We start from the raw sequence: 19,734 nt of genomic DNA, 5'->3' as shown, positions 1-19,734 counted from the left end.
TGCATCAAGCACTGATAAAATGCATGATATCCATACAGGACAAGCAGGATACAACAAAAAAGACTGTCAAATCTTGCCAAGACAAATTAAGATGGTTTTAAAAAAATTTCTGCCTCTGAAAACGGTCTGTCAGTTACTCTAGGCCTTACTCAAAGTTGGTTGATCCAATGTTGCAAATGAGACTTTGGGTGACTGCCCAGGTAGCCAGTTGTCTCTGTCTTTTGTTGCACATTTTGGAAGTTGCTTGATTGCACTTTCTGGTTACTCAAGTAATATTATTTCCCTTCTTGGGTCTTCGATAGGGTTTAAGACTAGACAGTCATAGTTACTTTCCTCTCATGACTTGGCTAAGTTATTTATAAGACTTAGACTCCTTAGGATAGGACAATTATTGAAACATTTATCACATGTTTCTTGCTTGATATTGTTTATGCTGGCTGTAATTCTAATTTTTATACTTGACATTTGTTCTTATTGTATATAATTTTCTATTAGACTTAGAACTCTTTTATTTAAACAAAAGGGGGAGGTGCTACAGGAAATCCTTCAGCAAGTAGCCTTAAAGTTACCAGTCCACTTGGGTGTGGCCTCTTATACTATAAATGCCAATGTAAAGCCTGCACTCCCTCTCTCTTCCGGTTATAAGGGGGTGTGTTACAATTGTTATTGGTCTTAGTCAGAAAAAAAGCTAAACAAAGGAGTTAAACTTAAAGATCTCTTTCTGAAAAGAAATATGGGGAATATAGAAATGATAGGATAGAAGGCTAGATTATTGAATTTACTTTTCAACTAAAAAAATCAACTACTTCAATATTTTCATTATTCTTCAATATTTTACATTGGTATGGATTTTTGTGTATTGATACAAATTTAAAGTTACTTTTACTGTGCTAAATGTATGTTTCTACTCTTGTTTGAGGTATTGTGCTATGTAACTCTTTAAAAATGTAATATACAATGAAGAAATACAGGTGAATAGTCATCTATATTAATCAAACTTGTAGTCATATTAGGTATGCTTTCAAGGTTAAACAGATATATTTAGATAAATAGAAGGTCTTCAAACATTTCAAAGACCAACAGAATATGACATTTAACCCAGAGGCACATGCAAGGGGATCTCTGAGATTGAAGCCAGCTTGGTCTATAGAGGGAGTTTCAAGACAGCCAGGGCGATATAGACAGCCCTGATTCTAAGACTCCCTCCCCAGCAAAAAAAATCAAAGAAGTAAACAACTAGTTACTAAAAGTATCAGTCCTATTTGACTCAGTTAATTAGACTGATTCCCACATGGCATTTTGCTCATCTTTGAAATGCATCAATAAACCATTCCTACCTAGAGAGGAACAAACTACTTCCTAATCTTCAATTTCCTCATCTATTTAATACCTGTCTTCCCTTACTGCACAGGGTCATTGCCACATACAGGGTTACTGCTAAGTGAGGAAGTATGCTAAAACACTGTCAAAAAGATTAGTGTAAGCATCACTTTTTGTTGTTGTTGTTGTTGTTGTTGTTTTCAAACAGTTTCTTCAGGAGTTCACTTTGTAGACCAGACTAGCCTTCTACAAGAGATCTGCCTGCCTCTGCCTCCTAAGTGCTCGAATTAAAAGTATGTACCACCACTGCCTGGCTGATTGTTAATTTTTTGGAATTGCAGATAGAGCCAATCTGACAGAGTGAGGTTAGAAATCATACATGAGAACACTCACAAATTTATAATCTGGATTATATCACCCAATTAATAGCTACATCATTCTGAGCCAATTATAGCCTCAAGAAAATGGGCATACTGAACCTGGCATAAATTTGCACTACATTAAAGATATTGTATGTAAAGTGGTTAATGCCATATCATTTATTTAAATTTTTGATAAAATCATGTATGACTTAAAATGAGATGTTTAAGAATATAAAATATTGCTTCTTAGAAAAGGAACTAATTATATATAAGTGACAGTCCAATGAAGTATTGCTGTTGAATAATTAAAATAGAAAATAATCTTTTGCCAGGACCACGCATGGTATGCCTAATTTCTGCCTGTGTTAATTATTGTTCTTTTTAAGTTAGTCAAAAGACTCTGTGAAAACTGATAATAAAAATCACTAGTAATTGAAAGAAATAAGCCAGGAATATTCAATTCTGCACCAAAACTGATTATGGGTACAGTTCAGAAAAGAAAAACCATTTGTTTTAGTACAAATCTCTCAAAAAGAATTATTTCTCTCGAAGGAAGGTGAGATTCCAAATGTAGAACTTGAGCATAATTGAGTAGAGCAGGGACTATCTCAGAAGTTTAGTGGATGGCTGCACACACCAAAAATCTGGGTTCAGTACTCAATACATGCATGTGCACTTGCATGCACAAGCAAAGAAAATTATTAGAAACTACACAACAAGGTAGTAGTTTAGTATTTCTGCTTTTAACTTACTGCCTCCCAGATTTCAAATGTATGTGACAAAGCAGTGACTAATAACTCACTGTCAAAATGGTTTACCTTGTCAAACAGCTAGATTAAACAATACGCATTGGGGCCAGAACACTAATATCAAGTTCTCTCCAAATTCCTTAAGAAAAACTCCCTCTGCTTTTCTTCAGAGGGCCATATTTCCCACTTGATTTATGTTTCTTAGCAAAAGAAATCAAAGGCTTCACAAGCAGGAGTAATCAGCACCCACTTAGCCAAAACCCACTATTCAGCCCAAGAATTCAGGTTGTTGTTCACCACATCTTCATTTTTTACATGACAACATTTCCCTCTCCAGGGAGCATTTTCATCTTTGAGTTTCTGTGAGTTTAGTTTATTACTTCATTATTTCAAAACAATAGAATTCCAACGAGAACCAGTGCACTATGCTGAAGCAGAGCATATCACTCAATGCTATTTAAGATACTTCTGATATCCAATGTGTCTAAACATTCTGCAGTAAATAAGCATGAGACCCAGAAGAAAACTTACAATGAAGGCAAAGACTAATGATGAAAAACTGTGGTCAAGATATTTCCATGACTCAGTGACTGATATAAAAATGTTATACACTATGACATACAGGATCAAGTGTGACATCTTGGGACTGATTATCTAGAGCACAAGTATCACAGCTACAATGGTGAAGCTTTTCAGTTCTGAAATTGAAACATTTTATTAATATTTTAAAATGGACTAAATACACTTACATTTTTGAATAGCTGCTCAGCAAGTTCTCTGATGTGCTTTATCATCTTCATTGGGTTGTTTTCTTCAACTTTAATTCTCTCTACTTCAAAAGCTACCAACTTGGAAAAAGAGTCAGATGGCAATAATCAGTACCCAAATATGCTGAATTTACATTTTCATACAATATGCAAACTAAGAGTCATTATATATACATATATATATAAATATAATTTTACAAATAATTAATGTAGATTTATATTGGGTTTCACCCCTATCCCAAAATGACAAAGGCTTATCAATCCTATGACTTGCCAGGTAGTCTCTACTCAGTGTCTCTTGGGGAACAGGCAGTTATGGAATGCAGAGAAGCATTTTCACCCTGTAAGTCTCATTCACAATAATTCACTTAGAAAAATGAGCAAGTCTCCAAATATTTCATTACCTTACAAATATGAACAAACAATCATGCCAAGCTGGATGAATTTGATGGTCAGTGTGACCTGGGTTCAGATTTCTAATATTTAAATGAAGATGGAACAGTAGGACACCATTTAGACTCCTTTTAATTCTCAAATGATATATATGGAATCCATTTCCTTATTAACTAGTTAGCTAAGACAGTTGTGTAGGAATACATGCTTACTGTAGAGGACTAAAGAAATGTAGAGGAGAGTAAACAGATGAAAAGGGAAAGGAACTAGAGTTCTTTCAGATGGTACACAGACTAATGTTGCTATTAACAAAGTTTCAGAGACCTGTAAATGAGTTAGAAAAGGACTTTGGCAAATACTTTAGTTTAACTAGATAAGCCATTAACCATTGAGGACTTAATTAGGAACCTATGGGTTAATATAAATATTACTATGATCAAAGTCCAGTTACATTAACTGTTATTAACAGGGAACCAAAAGCTCAGTAAGTGCCTGCAAACAACTGTACCTTACACCAGCATGTGCTAGTTACTAAGTGAGGCACTGGTGTAGGTCTTTATTCAAGACAGAAGCTCTGCTCCCCTTCCTTTACCTGTAAGTACTTAACTGTCTTTACAAAGAATAAAAGACTCATCTCAGAAACAAAGACCTTCATGCCTACTTTCTTTGCACAAGATAAATCACCAGGGGTAAAAGGTAACACAGCCTTCCTTATTTTGGGTGTCAGGAGTGTCTTTCTTTAATGAATGTCAGGAACTTTAAAATCTATTGGTTCCAATACACTGAAGTTTCATAAACTTAAATATAAATGATACTCATTTTCCTGTTGCCTTAATGCACTGCTGTGAATATAGAATTAAATGATAAATGGAAAATGTATTTTAAAAAAAGAAGCACAATAAATGTAAAATAGTATCCTATTCATCTATTCTATTTCTCCCTTTATATGGCCAAATCCTTGAAAAGATAGAGACTATATATCTGTACCAAATATTTCTACTGAAGTTGCTAGAAAAATTGCAATTATTGTTAGCAGGAATGCTATAAATTTAAATTACAGGTCTATGACATTGATTAACTAAATAGAACTGCAATTTAAAGTCACACATCTATGCTTCAAGTTAGACCCAGCTGCAGACTTACAATCACTGAACAACTGTATTTTAAAAACTGAGTTTTATTTATGCAAACACTGTCTAATTTTCAAAAAGAACCAAGAAGCTATTCAATCGCAGTTGCTAAAAATCTTTATGTACGTCTGAAACATTCTATAATTTTCTCAATTTACATTTGTAGAGATGAGGCGAGCAGGCCTGCTTTTTGTCCCGCCTGGCTCCCACATGGCTAGTTTAGCCCCAGAAATAATAACATGGAAACTGTATTTTTTTTAAACACTGCCTGGCCCATTATATTTAGCCTCTTCTTGGCTAACTCTCACATCTTGACTAACCCACTTCTAATAATCTGTGTAGCAGCACGAGGTGGTGGCTTACCAGGAAAGATTCAGCATGTCTGACCTGGAGGCTGGCTCCATGGCATCTGACCAACTATGCTTTCTTTCTCCCAGCATTCTGTTCTATCTACTCCACCTATCTAAATCCTGCCCTATCAAAAAGCCAAGGCAGTTTCTTTATTAACCAATGAGGGTAACACATAGACAGATGACCCTCCTCCATCATTTCCCCCTTTTCTATTTAAACAAAAAAAGAAAGACTTTAACTTTAACATAGTAAAATTATATATAACAAAACAGTTATAAAGCAAGAATTACAGTTACAATATTTATATCTATTTTATCTTTTATCTTAACTAAGGAAAACTATAACTATCTATTCATTTCACTTTGTAAAAGGAGCAGCAGGCTGCGTTCCCGGCACCCGGCTAGTTTTCACCTGAAATAATAACACACAAATTGTATTCTTTTAAACACTTCCTGGCCCATTAGTTCCAGCCTCTTATTGGCTAACTCTCTCATCCTGATTAACCCATTTCTATTAATGAGGTAGCACCACAAGGTGATGGCTTACCAGGAAAGATCTTAACCTGCATCCATCTTGGAGAGGAGAGCTATAGCATCTGCCTGAATCTACTTCTTTCTGCCAGCATTCTGTTCTGTCTATTCCACCTATCTAAGCTGCTGTCCTATCAAAGGCCAAGGTAGTTTCTTTATTAACCAATGAGAGTAACACATAGACAGATGACTCTCCTCCATCATACATTATAAATGTTATGATTTGATACACAATACTTAGATCATTTAATATTTAATTTATAATGTCTATGAATTTGAGTAAACATTAAAATAACAGCTTTTGCTTTTAATTATTAGTCATTGATAAGAACTATACCTCATCAAAGAGATCACAGGCTCTAAATGGAGGTCCCCTTTCTGAAACAAAACCTGCAAATGCCATTCCATTGAGCACTTTAGTGAGGAAATCATTCTCAACCAAACCACGCTGCCCCAAGAAAGCTGTCTGTAAAGGAAAACAATGTGAAATAATAATTTATCATTGGGAAATGGACAAATGACTAAAATAAAAATAAAAAGACTGATGATTGCTTGAATGCTTTCAGGTGTAACTCAACATGGTCATGAAACATGTTTCTCTCAAATGGTTTTGTCTAGTACATGAAATGCTACATGCATTGGAAAGAATAAAAATTAATTCATCTAAAAGACAGGAGGAAAAAAATCAGGTATTAATACTCAACTTTATTAAGAGAAACATCAATTTTAAGTTTATGTATTCTGAAGAAAAATATTATGCCAACTCCATGTGTCACATAACACAGAGACTTTAATCATATACAAAAAATTAATTGAATATATATGTCTAAGAGAGGGGTTCTTTTACGTGAGTCCACTTGACAGACAACCTGGCACTGTGTCTTACTTTGTGGAAATGTATCACAGGCTCAGCATGGATTCGTATAAGCTGGAGGCATGACCTATATCCTTGGAACAGTTGTGCAAACAACCTAAGGAAAACTGCTCGTACTTCTTTATCCTGGAAATATAAAAAGAAACACACAGGTAATTTAATTTAATAAAAAAACAAATTAAGTAAAACAGAGAAGGAAGAAAGCTTGAGTGAGCAAGTGTGCTGTGCTTACCATGCGTGTTTCTCCAAGCAGCAGGCACAGACCATGATAGTCTACCTATTCTTGGGGCAAATGGTTTGTTTTTTTCTACTGAAACAAATAGATTCAAGAGCATACAGCTTTCTTCCACAGGAAAAAAAAAGCAGCACAGTTTCCTCTTTTACTATGTGAGAGAAAGGAATATATGCCAATACCTTTTATTTTTACACATGCAAAAAATTATAGTAAAGATTATAAAAGGGAAAACACTAAAAGATTATATTTTAAAGACTTAAAAATTTTTTCCAACATTCATCCAAATTATAAAAACCTATTCTTATTCTAATGAAATTTGATTTAAAAGTAAGTCTTGCTAATCTACGTTTTAATAGAAACAGTTTTAAAACTGTTAAATAAAATTCCATATTTTTTTAGTCAATACCTAATTTAATGGATAAAGAAATTAAGGTCAAGAATTCTTACATCATTTTTCAAAGGACCACAGCTCTTTAAAGTCTCCCACTGGTCACACATTCACCTCTAAGACATGAACTGGGCAAAATAAAAAAGGGGTATCATCGGGCTGGAGAGATGGCTCAGAGGTTAAGAGCATTGCCTGCTCTGCCAAAGGTCCTGAGTTCAATTCCCAGCAACCACATGGTGGCTCACAACCATCTGTAATGAGGTCTGGTGCCCTCTTCTGGCCTGCAGGCACACACACAGACAGAATATTGTATACATAATAAATAAAAATAAATATTTTTTAAAAAGGGGGTATCATCTATCCTATTCGTTTATGACTGCTAATCCAATCGCCTTTGGGCACTTACACCTCAAACCTGATTTTCTCCTAAAATCAGCATTCATTATTTCATTTTTCTAAGTATCCACCCTATTAGAGATGTAGCTCAGTGATATAGCACATGCATAGCAAGAGAAAGGCACTTTGTTTGATACATAGCACTACAAGAACAGAAGAATCCAAATTCTTATATTGGGTAGTTTTCCTGGGTATAGCTGAGGCTCTGATTTTTTTTTCTGTCTTTACTCTTGCTTCCTAAACAGAAAACTAAATCCCCTCTTCTGGCCAGTATGCTGCATTGTAACACTTTTTGAGAATAGAAGAATTCTAGTTTCTATTTGGGAGTACCTCTAACTCAGCTTCTTCGACAAACCTAAAAATAAATGTACAGAACTCAAAAATATTAAATTTGAATATTAAATTTCTTACCAGCATTTTTGAATGGGATAACGCTGTTCGTGGAGGAGGGAAAGCATGATCTGCTACTTCCAGATCAGGGTGCAAAATCTAAATTAAACAAAATTATAATATAAGATATCTAGGATTAATAAGACTTACTCTTTAGTTTCTTTGGGGCATTGAGTGAACTATCTAATGAGTTAGAGAATATTCCCACCATGAGATAAAATTCTATTAATTGATACAGATGCATGTACTGCTGTGGAAAGATCTCTAAGACAAAACATTAGGAAAGAAAACCTCTGAGGGGCTGGAGAGAAGGCTCAGTTATGACCAAGGTACAACTCTCAGCAACTACATGATGGCTCATAACCATTTGTATCTCTAGTTCCAGGGGCTTTGACACCTTCTTCTGATAGGTACTCATGTGGCATGAAGACAAAATACCCATAAAAATGGAATAAGATGAACATCACAAAAAAAGATAAACTAGAAAATTGATATAACATTATTTCACTATTTGAAAAAAATAAATAGATAGATAAATGCACACAGAGAAAAACATACACCTGAGTATGTAAAGTTCTCAAAGAATATCTACCAAATTATAAAATGAGTAACTACTAGGAACTAAGCAGTTTGAGTAGTGCTATATATCTATGGGGCTACTTCTTATAAGAGGTTTATTTTACATCGTGTAATATAAAAACTAAACAGATGAGATAGAATAGAGAACCCAGAACAAAAGTCACACAGTTACAAACATATGATTTTTGAGAGAACTGTCAAAAGCATATATTATAGAAAAGGCAATCTCTTTAACAAATGGTGCTGCAAAACAATACACACATGCTGTGGGATAATGCTCCTGTACACTGTAGAGATTCGTCACTTGTATTGGTTTAATAAAACACCGACTGGCCCAGCAGCCAGGCAGAAAGTATAGGCAGGGCAACTAGAGTAGGAGAATTCTGGGAAGAAGAAAGGCAGAGAGAGATGCAGTCACTAGCCAGATGAAGAGGAAACAAGATGAAAATATGCCTTACTGAGAAAAGGGACCAAAGCATGTAGCTAAATATAGACAAAATTATGGGTTCATGTATGTTATAAAAGCTAGTTAATGATAAGCCTGAGCTAACAAGCCAAATAGTTTATAATCACTATAAACCTCTGTGTGTTTCTTTAAGACTGAACATTGTCTCAGTGGGTGGGTGCACCCCTCGTGGTCCCGACTTTTTTGCTCATGTTCTCCCTCCTTCTGCTCCTCATTGGGACCTTGGGAGCTCAGTCCAGTGCTCCAGTGTGGGTCTCTGTCTCTATCTCCATCCATCACCAGATGAAGGATCTTCTTACTTAGCTTCTTTGGGATCACCAATTGTAGACTCCGTGACCCTTGTTTATGGCTAGAAACCAATTTTGAGTGAGTACATCCCATATTCATCTTTTTGGGTCTGGGTTACCTCACTCAGGATAGTGTTTTCTATTTCCATCCATTTGCATGCAAAATTCGAGAAGTCATTGTTTTTTATTGGGAGCTCACCAAGGCCAGCTGGACTGTGACTGAAAAAGCATGGGATAAAACTGGACTCTCTGAGCATGGCGAACAATGAGGGCTGATGAGAAGCCAAGGACAATGGCACGGGGTTTTGAACCTACGTAATGTGCTGGCTTTGTGGGAGCGTAGCCAGTTTGGATGTTCACCTTCCTAGAAATGGACGGAGAGGGGAGGACCTAGGACTTACCACAGGGCAGGGAACCCTGACTGCTCTTTGGACTGGAGAGGGAGGGGGAGAGGAGTGGGGGGAGGGGGAGAAGGGTGGGAGGAGGGGGAGAAGGGTGGGAGGAGGGGGAGGGAAATGGGAGGCTGGGAGGAGGTAGAAACTTGTTTTTTTTTTTCTCCTTTTCTCAATAAAAAAATGGAAAAAAAAAAAAGACTGAACAGTTGTGGGACCAGTTGGGATAGAAATGTCTGCCTACACACATATGTCCAGGAATGCTACTAGACCTCTCTCTCATCCTGTAAAAAATTCAAAATGAATTAAAAACCTTAATGTAAGACCTGAAATTTTGAAATTTTTAGAACAAAACAGGAAAATACTTCAAGATTTATTCACAGGCATAAAGTTCTTCTAAAAAAAAAGGCTCCAATGGTTCAGGAGAACCAAAAAATGGTACTACATAAAATGAAACTATGAGCAGAGGAAAGAGATAGCCTACAGAATTAGAGAAAATCTTTGCCAGCTATATACTGGCCTAAGAAGTCATCTCTCAATATATCAACAACTCAAATGTTAAATACCAATAAAACAAATCCTCTAATCAATAAATGGGTCAATAAATTAAATAGTTTGTAAAACAAAAATTCAAATGGCTAATAAATATTTGAAAAAGAATGAATAATAGCCATAGCAATTAGAGAAATACAAATTAAAATCATACTGAGATTCCATCTCCCTCAAAGTCAAAATTACTGTCATCAAGACAACAAGTGACAGCAAATGCTAGCAAAGATGTCAGGAAGGCAGAACTTCCAACACCACTAAGAAGGGTGTAAACTTGTACAGCCTCTATGTAAATTAGTACAGGAATTTCAACAAAAAAGTGAAGTAACAAAACAAAAACCTACCATCTGACTTATCTATATCACTATTGGAGTATTAACCTAAAAGAATCTAGATTAGCAAACCACTAAAAAATGCACAGACATGTTTACTGCAGCACTAGTTAAAATAATCAAGATATGGAACCAGTCCAGATGCCTATCAATGAACGAATGAATAAAGAAAATGTGTTATGTTGTTTTACTGACTGAAATGTATGAAAGAATCATATTGAAAATCTAATCTGTATGCTAACAAAAGTTAATTTATAAATGTTTTAAAAAGGTGCTGGAGAAATAGCTTAGAGATGAAGACAACTGTTCTTTCAGAGGATCTGGGTTTGGTTCCCAATATACATGGTGGCTTAAAATCACCTGCAAAGTTCAGATACCTTTGGGCCTCCTCAAGCACAGCATGCATATGGTGTACACATATGCAAGGAAATAATTCATACCCATAAAGTAAAAGTGAAAAAAAAATACTTTTTAAAGAACACTGAAAAAATAAAAATAGAAAACACAAGAAACTAATTGAAATAGTCAGGGAGGAAGACAATCTTGAACTTTGCATTTCAGAATGAGGGTAGACTGTGATGAACCTAGGAATAGTAACATGAGAAATATAAAGTGTAACTACCTAGAAAAGCTAGGGAAAAAGGTTATCATTTGAGTTAGATTTTGGATTGTAGGAACATTTGTTTACACTGTGAAGATGTATCACTGTGATTGGTTTAATAAAGAGATGAATGTCCAACAGCTAGGTAGGTGAGAATAGGTAGGACTTCTAGGCAAAGAGAGGAACCTGGGATGAAGCTAGATGTGCAAGTGCTGCCAGCAAGACACTGAAGAAGTTGGACATATGTTAGTTACAGAGGAGATGTAACAGAAACATATGGCAGAATGGAGATTAATAGAAACAGGTTAATTTGACTTATAAGAGCTAGTTGGGTCAAAGTCTACACTAAAGACAAGCTTTCAAATTTTAATAATAAGTCTCCATGTTGTTATTTGTGAGCTGGAGGCCAGAGGAAAGTCCAACTACATTTGGTGCCATGTATGTATGTATGTATGTATGTATATATATATGTATGTATGTATATCCACATAATGCCTGGGAAAGGTTAAAAAAAATTCTGAACACAAAGTTCAGACATGGCTTCCAGATGACCTTGATCTCTCAAGCAGGCCCAGTGCTTATAGCATATAGAGGTGTGGCCCTTTTATATGGCCGTGCACATGACCAGCTTGTGTGCTACTGGAGAGGGAGATTAGATAGAAATGCCTCCCACAGCCTGGACATAGCAGCTTTCCAGAAGAGGGATTGTTAGATGGGGGTGGGGGTGGAGCTAGCTACCAGGACCCATGTGCACATCATGTGCACTAGCTGTGCAGCAGAGGGCCTAGTTGCCACCCAGCAGTTTAAGCTCTGACTCACATGCTCATAGAATGTTGTAGGATTTAGTAAAGCCAGATCCAAACAGGAAAAAACCTCTAAACAGGTATAGAATGCTTAAAAATGTGCTTAGATGTTAAAGAAATAAAAGAAAATGGGTACAGACAGCCGAAAATAAACAAATATATAAATTGTTTAAAAAAATAATAATATCCAGCCAGGCAGTGGTGGTGCACACATTTTTTAATCCCAGCACTAGGGAGGCAGAGGCAAGAGGATCTCGCTTAGCCTATTATTCCTATATACTCCCCATTTTTTCTTTTCAGACTAAGATCCCTGAACCTAATCTCCTTTGCTGGATTTCCTCCCTGATCATGACCAATAACAACTTGCAATTAATGTCCCCAAAATGATGACAAACATTCATAACGCACTGAACAACCAAAAACCATTCACTCCACCTCTTGGGAATGTGGGCATTGTATTCTCTAGATTGTTTCCTGTTGTCTATAGATGATAGCTTCTTTAGAGGACCCTGAGAAAATTAGGATAATGATCAAGTCCTGGGAGAGGTAGCTGTATTTTTTGTTGTCCAGTCTTTGTGTAATGGAAAAGTAAGGGCATAGCTGAAGTCCTGGTGAGAGTAATCTGTGAGTAATCTCAGTTAGCACCATTGAAGTTGTTCTAGATGCATATATTTTTGGGTGGTACAGAGGAGAAACAACTGATCCACATGGCAGAATAGAGATTAATAAAAATAGGCTAATTTGAGTCGTAAGAGCTTGTTGGGGGAAAATCCTTAAGCTAAGGCCAATCTTTCATAATTAATCACAAGTCTCTGTGTTATTATTTGTGAGCTGGCAGCCCAAAGGAAAGCCAACTGTAGCTCTGAAGGTAAGTAAGTAGGGAGAGTGGGTAGGGGTGGGAGAGGGTCTAGGCAAGACTTGCAGAGGAAAGGAGAGGATCTGTCAGTCTAGAACACATTTTGTTTCTGCAGATCATTTTCAAGTAGGTGTGAGGGCACAAATCTGTAACTGCAGATCATGAAATGCTGCAGTAGTAGGGCTGCAAGTAAAATACTGACCGTGTCCACTTAGACAGATCCTGTCTCAGAATTAAATAGGGCTGAGATGTAGCTCAGTATGGTGCCAAGCATAAGCAAGGCTCTAAGTTCAATCCCTGACACCACAAAAACAAACAAAGGTTGTTCACAGTATTATGAATAGACCAAAGACTCAATCCTTACAGTTAATACTAACCTGGTTGTGGTGGTGAACACCTGTAATCCTAGCACTATGGAGGCTAAAGTAAAGGACTTTGAGTCAGAGTCCAGCTTGTGGCACTCAGTGAAACCCTGTCTCAAAGTAAAAACAACACTAAAATGTCAGCCCTAACTACAAATCACTCAGTCACTCCTATACCATCTTAATGCTTTGGTGTTTTTAAAGTCATTCATGGTTCTTACACAGTTCTAGTAATGTACTGTCAATGATTACAACTGTTTAGTAACCAAATAAACATTCTACATATGTTTTTCAAAGTTCCCCTGTCAGATCATTAAATCTGATCTCCTTTGAGTCCTTGTTGGACAATATATACTGCTCTTACCTCTTATTCATGATATACTATACTGTATACTAGAGCATAAAACCTACTATGCTTGAGAACTGTAATAATAAATACAGTTTTACTACACATAAACTGTATACATTTAACCACATTTGTTAGCAGAGGCATTACAGTTAAAACATACAAAATGTAGAAAAACTCCTACAAATCCAACTATCTTAAGAATTAAAAATCTTTCTTTGTTAATTCTGGTACTTACTCACTGAATAATTATTTATGTAATTATTAAATAATTACATAGTAATTTAAATACTAAAAGAATTATAGAAACATTTAATTTCTTCAGTGACTCAAAATTTTTCAGCTACTGCTATATCCATATGTAATCAATCCCATTACATAGTTAATATTTTTCTTTAGAATTATAAACCATTTGAAATGCGGTGGTATCTGAGATGATGGTCTTTGAAATCACAAATCTTACACATTATTTAGAACATGCATTTATAAGAAACCCACAGTTAATCCTTGCCATGCTTAAGTGTGAGAAAACCACTTTTTATCTTTCTATGCAATAAAATATCCTATAAAGTCTAGAGGATAGGTTTATTGAAGAAATGATTTGCTTCGTGGCATCAAGTTACAGAATGTAAACTGAGTCCTATATTAGTTTCTTTCCCATTTGTCACACCTTGTATTTCATTACAAATTATATTAGGAAACATCAGGATTTTCTAAATGTCTCACTTTTATAGATAACCACTACAAAAAAAAAACTTAAGAACTAACATGAAGTCAAAAGTTTTCAAAGAATAAAATCTCCCCTGGTAATGGTAGATTTTTAAATTGATAATTAAGGAAGGAAAAACACAACAGCGCACTTCAACAGCCCAGACTAGAGTACTAACAACAGCGCACTTCAACAGCCCAGACTAGAGTATTAACAACAGCACATTTCAACAGCCCAGACTAGAGTATTAACAACAGCGCATTTCAACAGCCCAGACTAGAGTATTAAAAACAACGCATTTCAACAGCCCAGACTAGAGTATTAAAAACAACGAATTTCAACAGCCCAGACTAGAGTATTAACAACAGCACATTTCAACAGCCCAGACTAAAGTATTAAAAAGATTACAAAGACCTGAGTTCTACTAATATCTTTAAAGGAAATGTAGAGTTTCAAAGATCATATATATATATATATATATATATATATATATATATATGCTCATATATTTGCTCATATATATATACACATTATGCTCATATATCTGACATTATGTGTATATATATGCACATAATGTCAGATAAATGAGCACCTAAAGAACTGCAAGTAAAATATGTCTTATGGCTTAGTTGGCAAAGGCTTGACTTGAAAGCACCAAGACCTGAGTTTGATCCCCAGAACCCGTTGTTTAATAAAAAAGACAAATCAAGAGCCAGAGAGGAGGTTCAGAGGTTGAGAGCTCTGACTCCTCTTCCATAGGACCCATGTCCAGCACAGACATGGAAGCTCACAGCTGTCTATAACTCCAAGATCTAATTCTCACACAGGCATGCAGGCAAAACACCAATGTATATTAAAACAAAACAAAAGCAAACAAAACAAAACAAAAAACTCTGGGCATGGTAGTTCACACCTGTAATTCCAGTTCTGAGGATTTGGTGACTATAGGATCCCTCAGGTTGGCCAGCCAGGCAGCTCAGCCTCCTTGGACTAAAAAGAGGCCCTATCTCAAACAATAAGGTGGCTGGCACCTGAGGAATGACAGCTAAGTTATCCTCTGGTCTCCATATGTATACACACATACAATAATGTTTTGTATTTTAATCAACAAAAATAGCATAACAAAAATTATTAAATTTGTTTCAATGTGAAAACCCTAGTACACAAGATTTTTAAAGCCATGAATGCATGGAATGTTGGACCTTTACTGTTTCAATTAATCATATGTTAACAAGCTAAAAAGGCTGACAAAACATTGGTTTTGTAGTTAGCACACTCACAAAACAGATGATTTGCCAAGAATAAGGTTAGGGACTAGAAGTTAACAACTTCTAATAGGAAAAGTTTGAGTGAATACAAATATTCATTTATTTATTTATTTATTTATTTATTTATTGATGTGGGAGTGTCATATATCAATCTGTTGATTTCATTGGTTAAGCAATAAAGAAACTGCTTGGCCCTGTGGGTGGAGTAAACAGAACAAAATGCTGGGAGGAAGAGGAAGTGAGGTCAGACTCCACATCTCTCCTCTCGGGAGCAGACGCCTCAGAGAGACGCCATGCCCCGCTCCCGGGCAGACACACGCCATGAAGCTTGTATCCAGGATGGACTAGGCTAGAATCTTCCCGGTAAGATCGGTTCTCACAGATTATTAGAGATGGGCTGATCGGGATATCAGAATTAGACAGTAAGGGCTAGAGCTAAAAGGCCAAGCAGTGTTTAAATGAATACAGTTTGTGTGTTGTTATTTCGGAGCATAAGCTAGCCGAGCAGGCGGCCGGGGTGCTGGGAACACAGCCCCACCGCTCCTATTACTACAAATGGTGCCCACGTGGACAACTGAATCCACAGAAAGCCTGAAAAAGCTTGGGAAAGAGTAAAGCATGTTTTCTTGATAGTGACAATTTCTCGGATCTACTCTGCTTGCTAGAGGCGACCAAGCGCCTCATCTAAGAGAGGCTTCCTGACTCAGCTTTAGCTGCAAAGCCTGCAGCTCATTAAGAGTTCCTGCAACGAAACACTTAAACGGTGTTGACGAAAAGCTGAACGCATGCTTTTCGGTTTTCAGCCATAGCAGGAAAAAAGCTGCGCCGTTTAAAAATGCCAGCTTTCTGGGCTGTCCTGCCAGGGCAAACTCTGACTCTTTTATGCAGGCGGTTCGTGCGGTTTGCAAGCACAGGCTGCTGAAGCTCGCTTGCTGGCAAGGACCTTGAAATGCCATAAAGTTGTGGCAGTAAACATGCCTACAGACGGTACCTCAGCCATGAGGCTGGAAAGCTAAGGAATGGACTGGATCTAGCTGGCAAAGCCACGCCTTTAATCCTACCCATATTGTTCAGTAATTTAAAGGCTCGTGTGGTCAGAAAAAGAGAGATATACAGTAAAGAGAGATTCAAAGACAAAGAAAATTTCTAAATGGTTTGAAGTGTGTTAAAAATATATGCAGACTAAAAGTTGAAGTTCTTAAAGTAACAAAAAAAAAGGAAGAGAGTTGTTGTGTGTGGTACACACCTTTCATCCCAACACCTGGTAGGCAGAGGGAGATAGACCTCTGTGACTTCAAGGTGTGGTAGTAGCACATGCCTTTAATCCCAATGCCTGGGAGGCAGAGACAGGCAGATCTCTGAGAGTTCAAGGATAGCCTGGTCTACAGAGTTACTTCAGGTCAAAGATACAGAGAACCTGTCTCAAGAAGCAAAAAGTTAAAAGTAAAAATAAACAAAATAGAGGTTAAAATAAAATGAACAAAGATGGAAAATACACAGAGAATCTTGATAATGTATGCTATTATGCTCTCTTTGAATTGTTTGAATGCTGAGGAAGGAGCAACAGCTGCTAAAAGATATTTATTTATAAATGCTGCTGAACTAATCCAACATAGATATTTTGATGCCTTGACTTTGAAATTTGGATCTAAGGACATGATGCTTTGGAAAGGAGTTTCTTATTTTGTTTTCACAGAGGATGAGACGCTGTTCATTTCTTCTATTCCGATTTGGTATGATGGACCACGCCCTCCTGAAGGGTTGGTGTAAACATCTTCAGAAAACTGCTTCGCTCAACTGCCAACTGAGAAGAAACTAGCACACAGGTTATACTATGAAAGACCTAATTAACGATGCCCCCATTCAGCAGGAAGCAGTTTGGAGAGAAATAACTGCGCCCATATTCCCAAAAAAATGTTTATAAATGTTCTTTTACATTTAAAGGGGGATATGATATAGATATGAATAATTTGCATTAGTATAGATTTTGCTTTATTGATAGAGATTTAAGGTCAATTTTGTTATATGTCTATGTATTTCTGATCTTTATTAAGGTATTGTGATTGTGTAGTTCATTATTAAAATGTAATGTATAATTAGGAAATATAGGTTATTGATGGATAATCATAAATAATAGTCAAGTTTGTAGTCATGTTAGTTAATATTTTCTAGATGTGCGTAGATATATTTTAGATAGGCATTCTTCATATTTTTCAAAGATTATAGAATATGGCATTTTAAATGTTTTAATAACTTAGGACTTTTCATGACAATGAGACACTCTGCTCCTGGCAGCACCAATCTACTTCAAGAGGAAGATGGGCATCGAAGAGGCTTGTTATGGAGTTTGATAGCCATTTGGGCAAGAAACTGCTCTTGCCTGGACTATTGTATAAACTGGAAACAGAGAACCCCCAGAGAGAGGACTACTGAACTTGCCTAAAGGTGAGATGATCTTTCGGGATTCCTGATTCGTGAAGGAGTCTGCAAGACATTCTGCAGGACACAACAGATAGTGACTGAACAGACTTTGAATTTTCCTGCGTTATGGAAATGTCTGCTGGATACTATGGGCCTGAAGGCTGAAGATTGATGCCCCAAAGGTACAAAAGAACTTTGGGTGACTGTACAGGCAGTGAGATGTCTCTGTCATTTCTAGAATTTTGGACTTCTTGTTTACTTAGGTAATATTATATCTTTCTGGAGTCTTTGATGGAGTTAAGAATAGTTAGTTATAGTTATAGTTTTCCTTAGTTATGATAAAGATTATTGTAACTTTTACTTGATAACTGTTTTGTTATATGTAATTTTGCTATGTTAAAGTTAAAGCCTTCTTTTTTTTTGTTTAAACAGAAAAAGGGGAAGTGATGTGGGAGTGTCATATATCAATCTGTTGATTTCATTGGTTAAGCAATAAAGAAACTGCTTGGCCCTGTGGGTGGAGTAAACAGAACAAAATGCTGGGAGGAAGAGGAAGTGAGGTCAGACTCCACATCTCTCCTCTCGGGAGCAGACGCCTCAGAGAGACGCCATGCCCCGCTCCCGGGCAGACACACGCCATGAAGCTCGTACCCAGGATGGACTAGGCTAGAATCTTCCCGGTAAGACCGGTTCTCACAGATTATTAGAGATGGGCTGATCGGGATATCAGAATTAGACAGTAAGGGCTAGAGCTAAAGGGCCAAGCAGTGTTTAAATGAATATAGTTTGTGTGTTGTTATTTCGGAGCATAAGCTAGCCGAGCAGGCGGCCCCGCCACCCTTAGTACTACAATTTATTTATTTACTTATTTGCATTTATTTATTTATTTATTTGCAAGCCAGGGTTTCTCTGTGTAATCCTGGCTGTCCTGTCTTGTCCTGTCACTCTACAAACCAGACTGGCTTCACAAACTCAGAGATCTGTCCACCTCTGATTCTGAGTGCTGTGAATAAAGGTGTGCACCACCAGACTGAGCAGGAATAATAGATTTTTGAGGCAAAGTTTTACCTATTTCCACAGTATTTCATATACAGTATCTACTGTACAAATATACTGAATGAGAAGCAAATATAACTACCTACTAAATGAAGGATTCTCCTCTAAATATTACAAAAGAATGTATTTTTTCAAACACAGGGCTCTTTAAGATTTATAATAGGGTATAGTGGTGCATACCTTTAATCCCAGTACTCAGGAGGCAGAGGAAAGTGAGATAAAGGTCAGCCTGGTCTACACAGCAAGTGCCAGACCAACATAGTGACATAATGTCTCAACATAATATATGTGTGTATGTGTAAACATGCACACATACACATAATTACAGACAATGCTTTTTAATTTCAGTTACTTAGTTTCAGGTTTAAGGCAAGAAAAATAATGATGAACAAAGAGGCATACCAATGAAAGTGCTGCTTGAGTCTGATGAAGAAGTGGTTCCGGGAGAGAGGAGAGGTGAATGCATTCAGGAATTTTAATAGTGCCTCCATCCAAATCTGCTATGATTACATCTAACTGAAAGAGATTTTTAAAAGTAACCATAATTGATAAAATATATTTGTTGTTAAACAAATTAATTAACCGTGGCTAACTCAAACTGAGAAAAATCAATTGAGGAAGAGGTTCCTGGCTATCACAGTAAGTTATAGGTTTAGAACTTCATTACATTTCCCAGCTTCCTATGAAATTAGGCATTATACATGAGTACACTTCTGTCACTGAAGGATGAAAAAATATGTGCACTTCACAAAAGGAGTATCGTAGGGCTCTTTAATGTTCTCTTTCTTCTTTCCATAGGGAAAAACTATCAAGCATTAATCA

The 19,734-nt window shown here is 36.6% G+C and overlaps 1 protein-coding gene across 3 annotated transcripts in view; it reads right to left on the bottom strand.

Annotated features, from left to right (window-relative positions):
• Positions 1–19,734, bottom strand: part of Sbf2 (SET binding factor 2) — a 411,329-nt gene that overhangs the window by 180,193 nt on the left and 211,402 nt on the right. For all 3 annotated transcript variants that reach the window (XM_041666238.1, XM_041666239.1, XM_041666240.1), the window contains exons 9-13: positions 19,315–19,428; positions 7,907–7,984; positions 6,489–6,602; positions 5,940–6,068; positions 3,181–3,279 (exon numbers count right to left, since the gene is read on the bottom strand). In XM_041666238.1, coding sequence (XP_041522172.1) covers positions 3,181–3,279; positions 5,940–6,068; positions 6,489–6,602; positions 7,907–7,984; positions 19,315–19,428 — 534 coding nt within the window. The remainder of the gene's footprint in view (positions 1–3,180; positions 3,280–5,939; positions 6,069–6,488; positions 6,603–7,906; positions 7,985–19,314; positions 19,429–19,734) is intronic.

This window comes from Microtus oregoni, unplaced genomic scaffold, assembly GCF_018167655.1.
Source record: "Microtus oregoni isolate MIOR12 unplaced genomic scaffold, Mior012 000016F_ref0000370, whole genome shotgun sequence".
Classification (NCBI taxonomy): Eukaryota; Metazoa; Chordata; class Mammalia; order Rodentia; family Cricetidae; genus Microtus; species Microtus oregoni.
The sequence above is the reverse complement of the archived record's forward strand: the minus strand, read 5'-3'. Positions and strand labels throughout refer to the sequence as shown.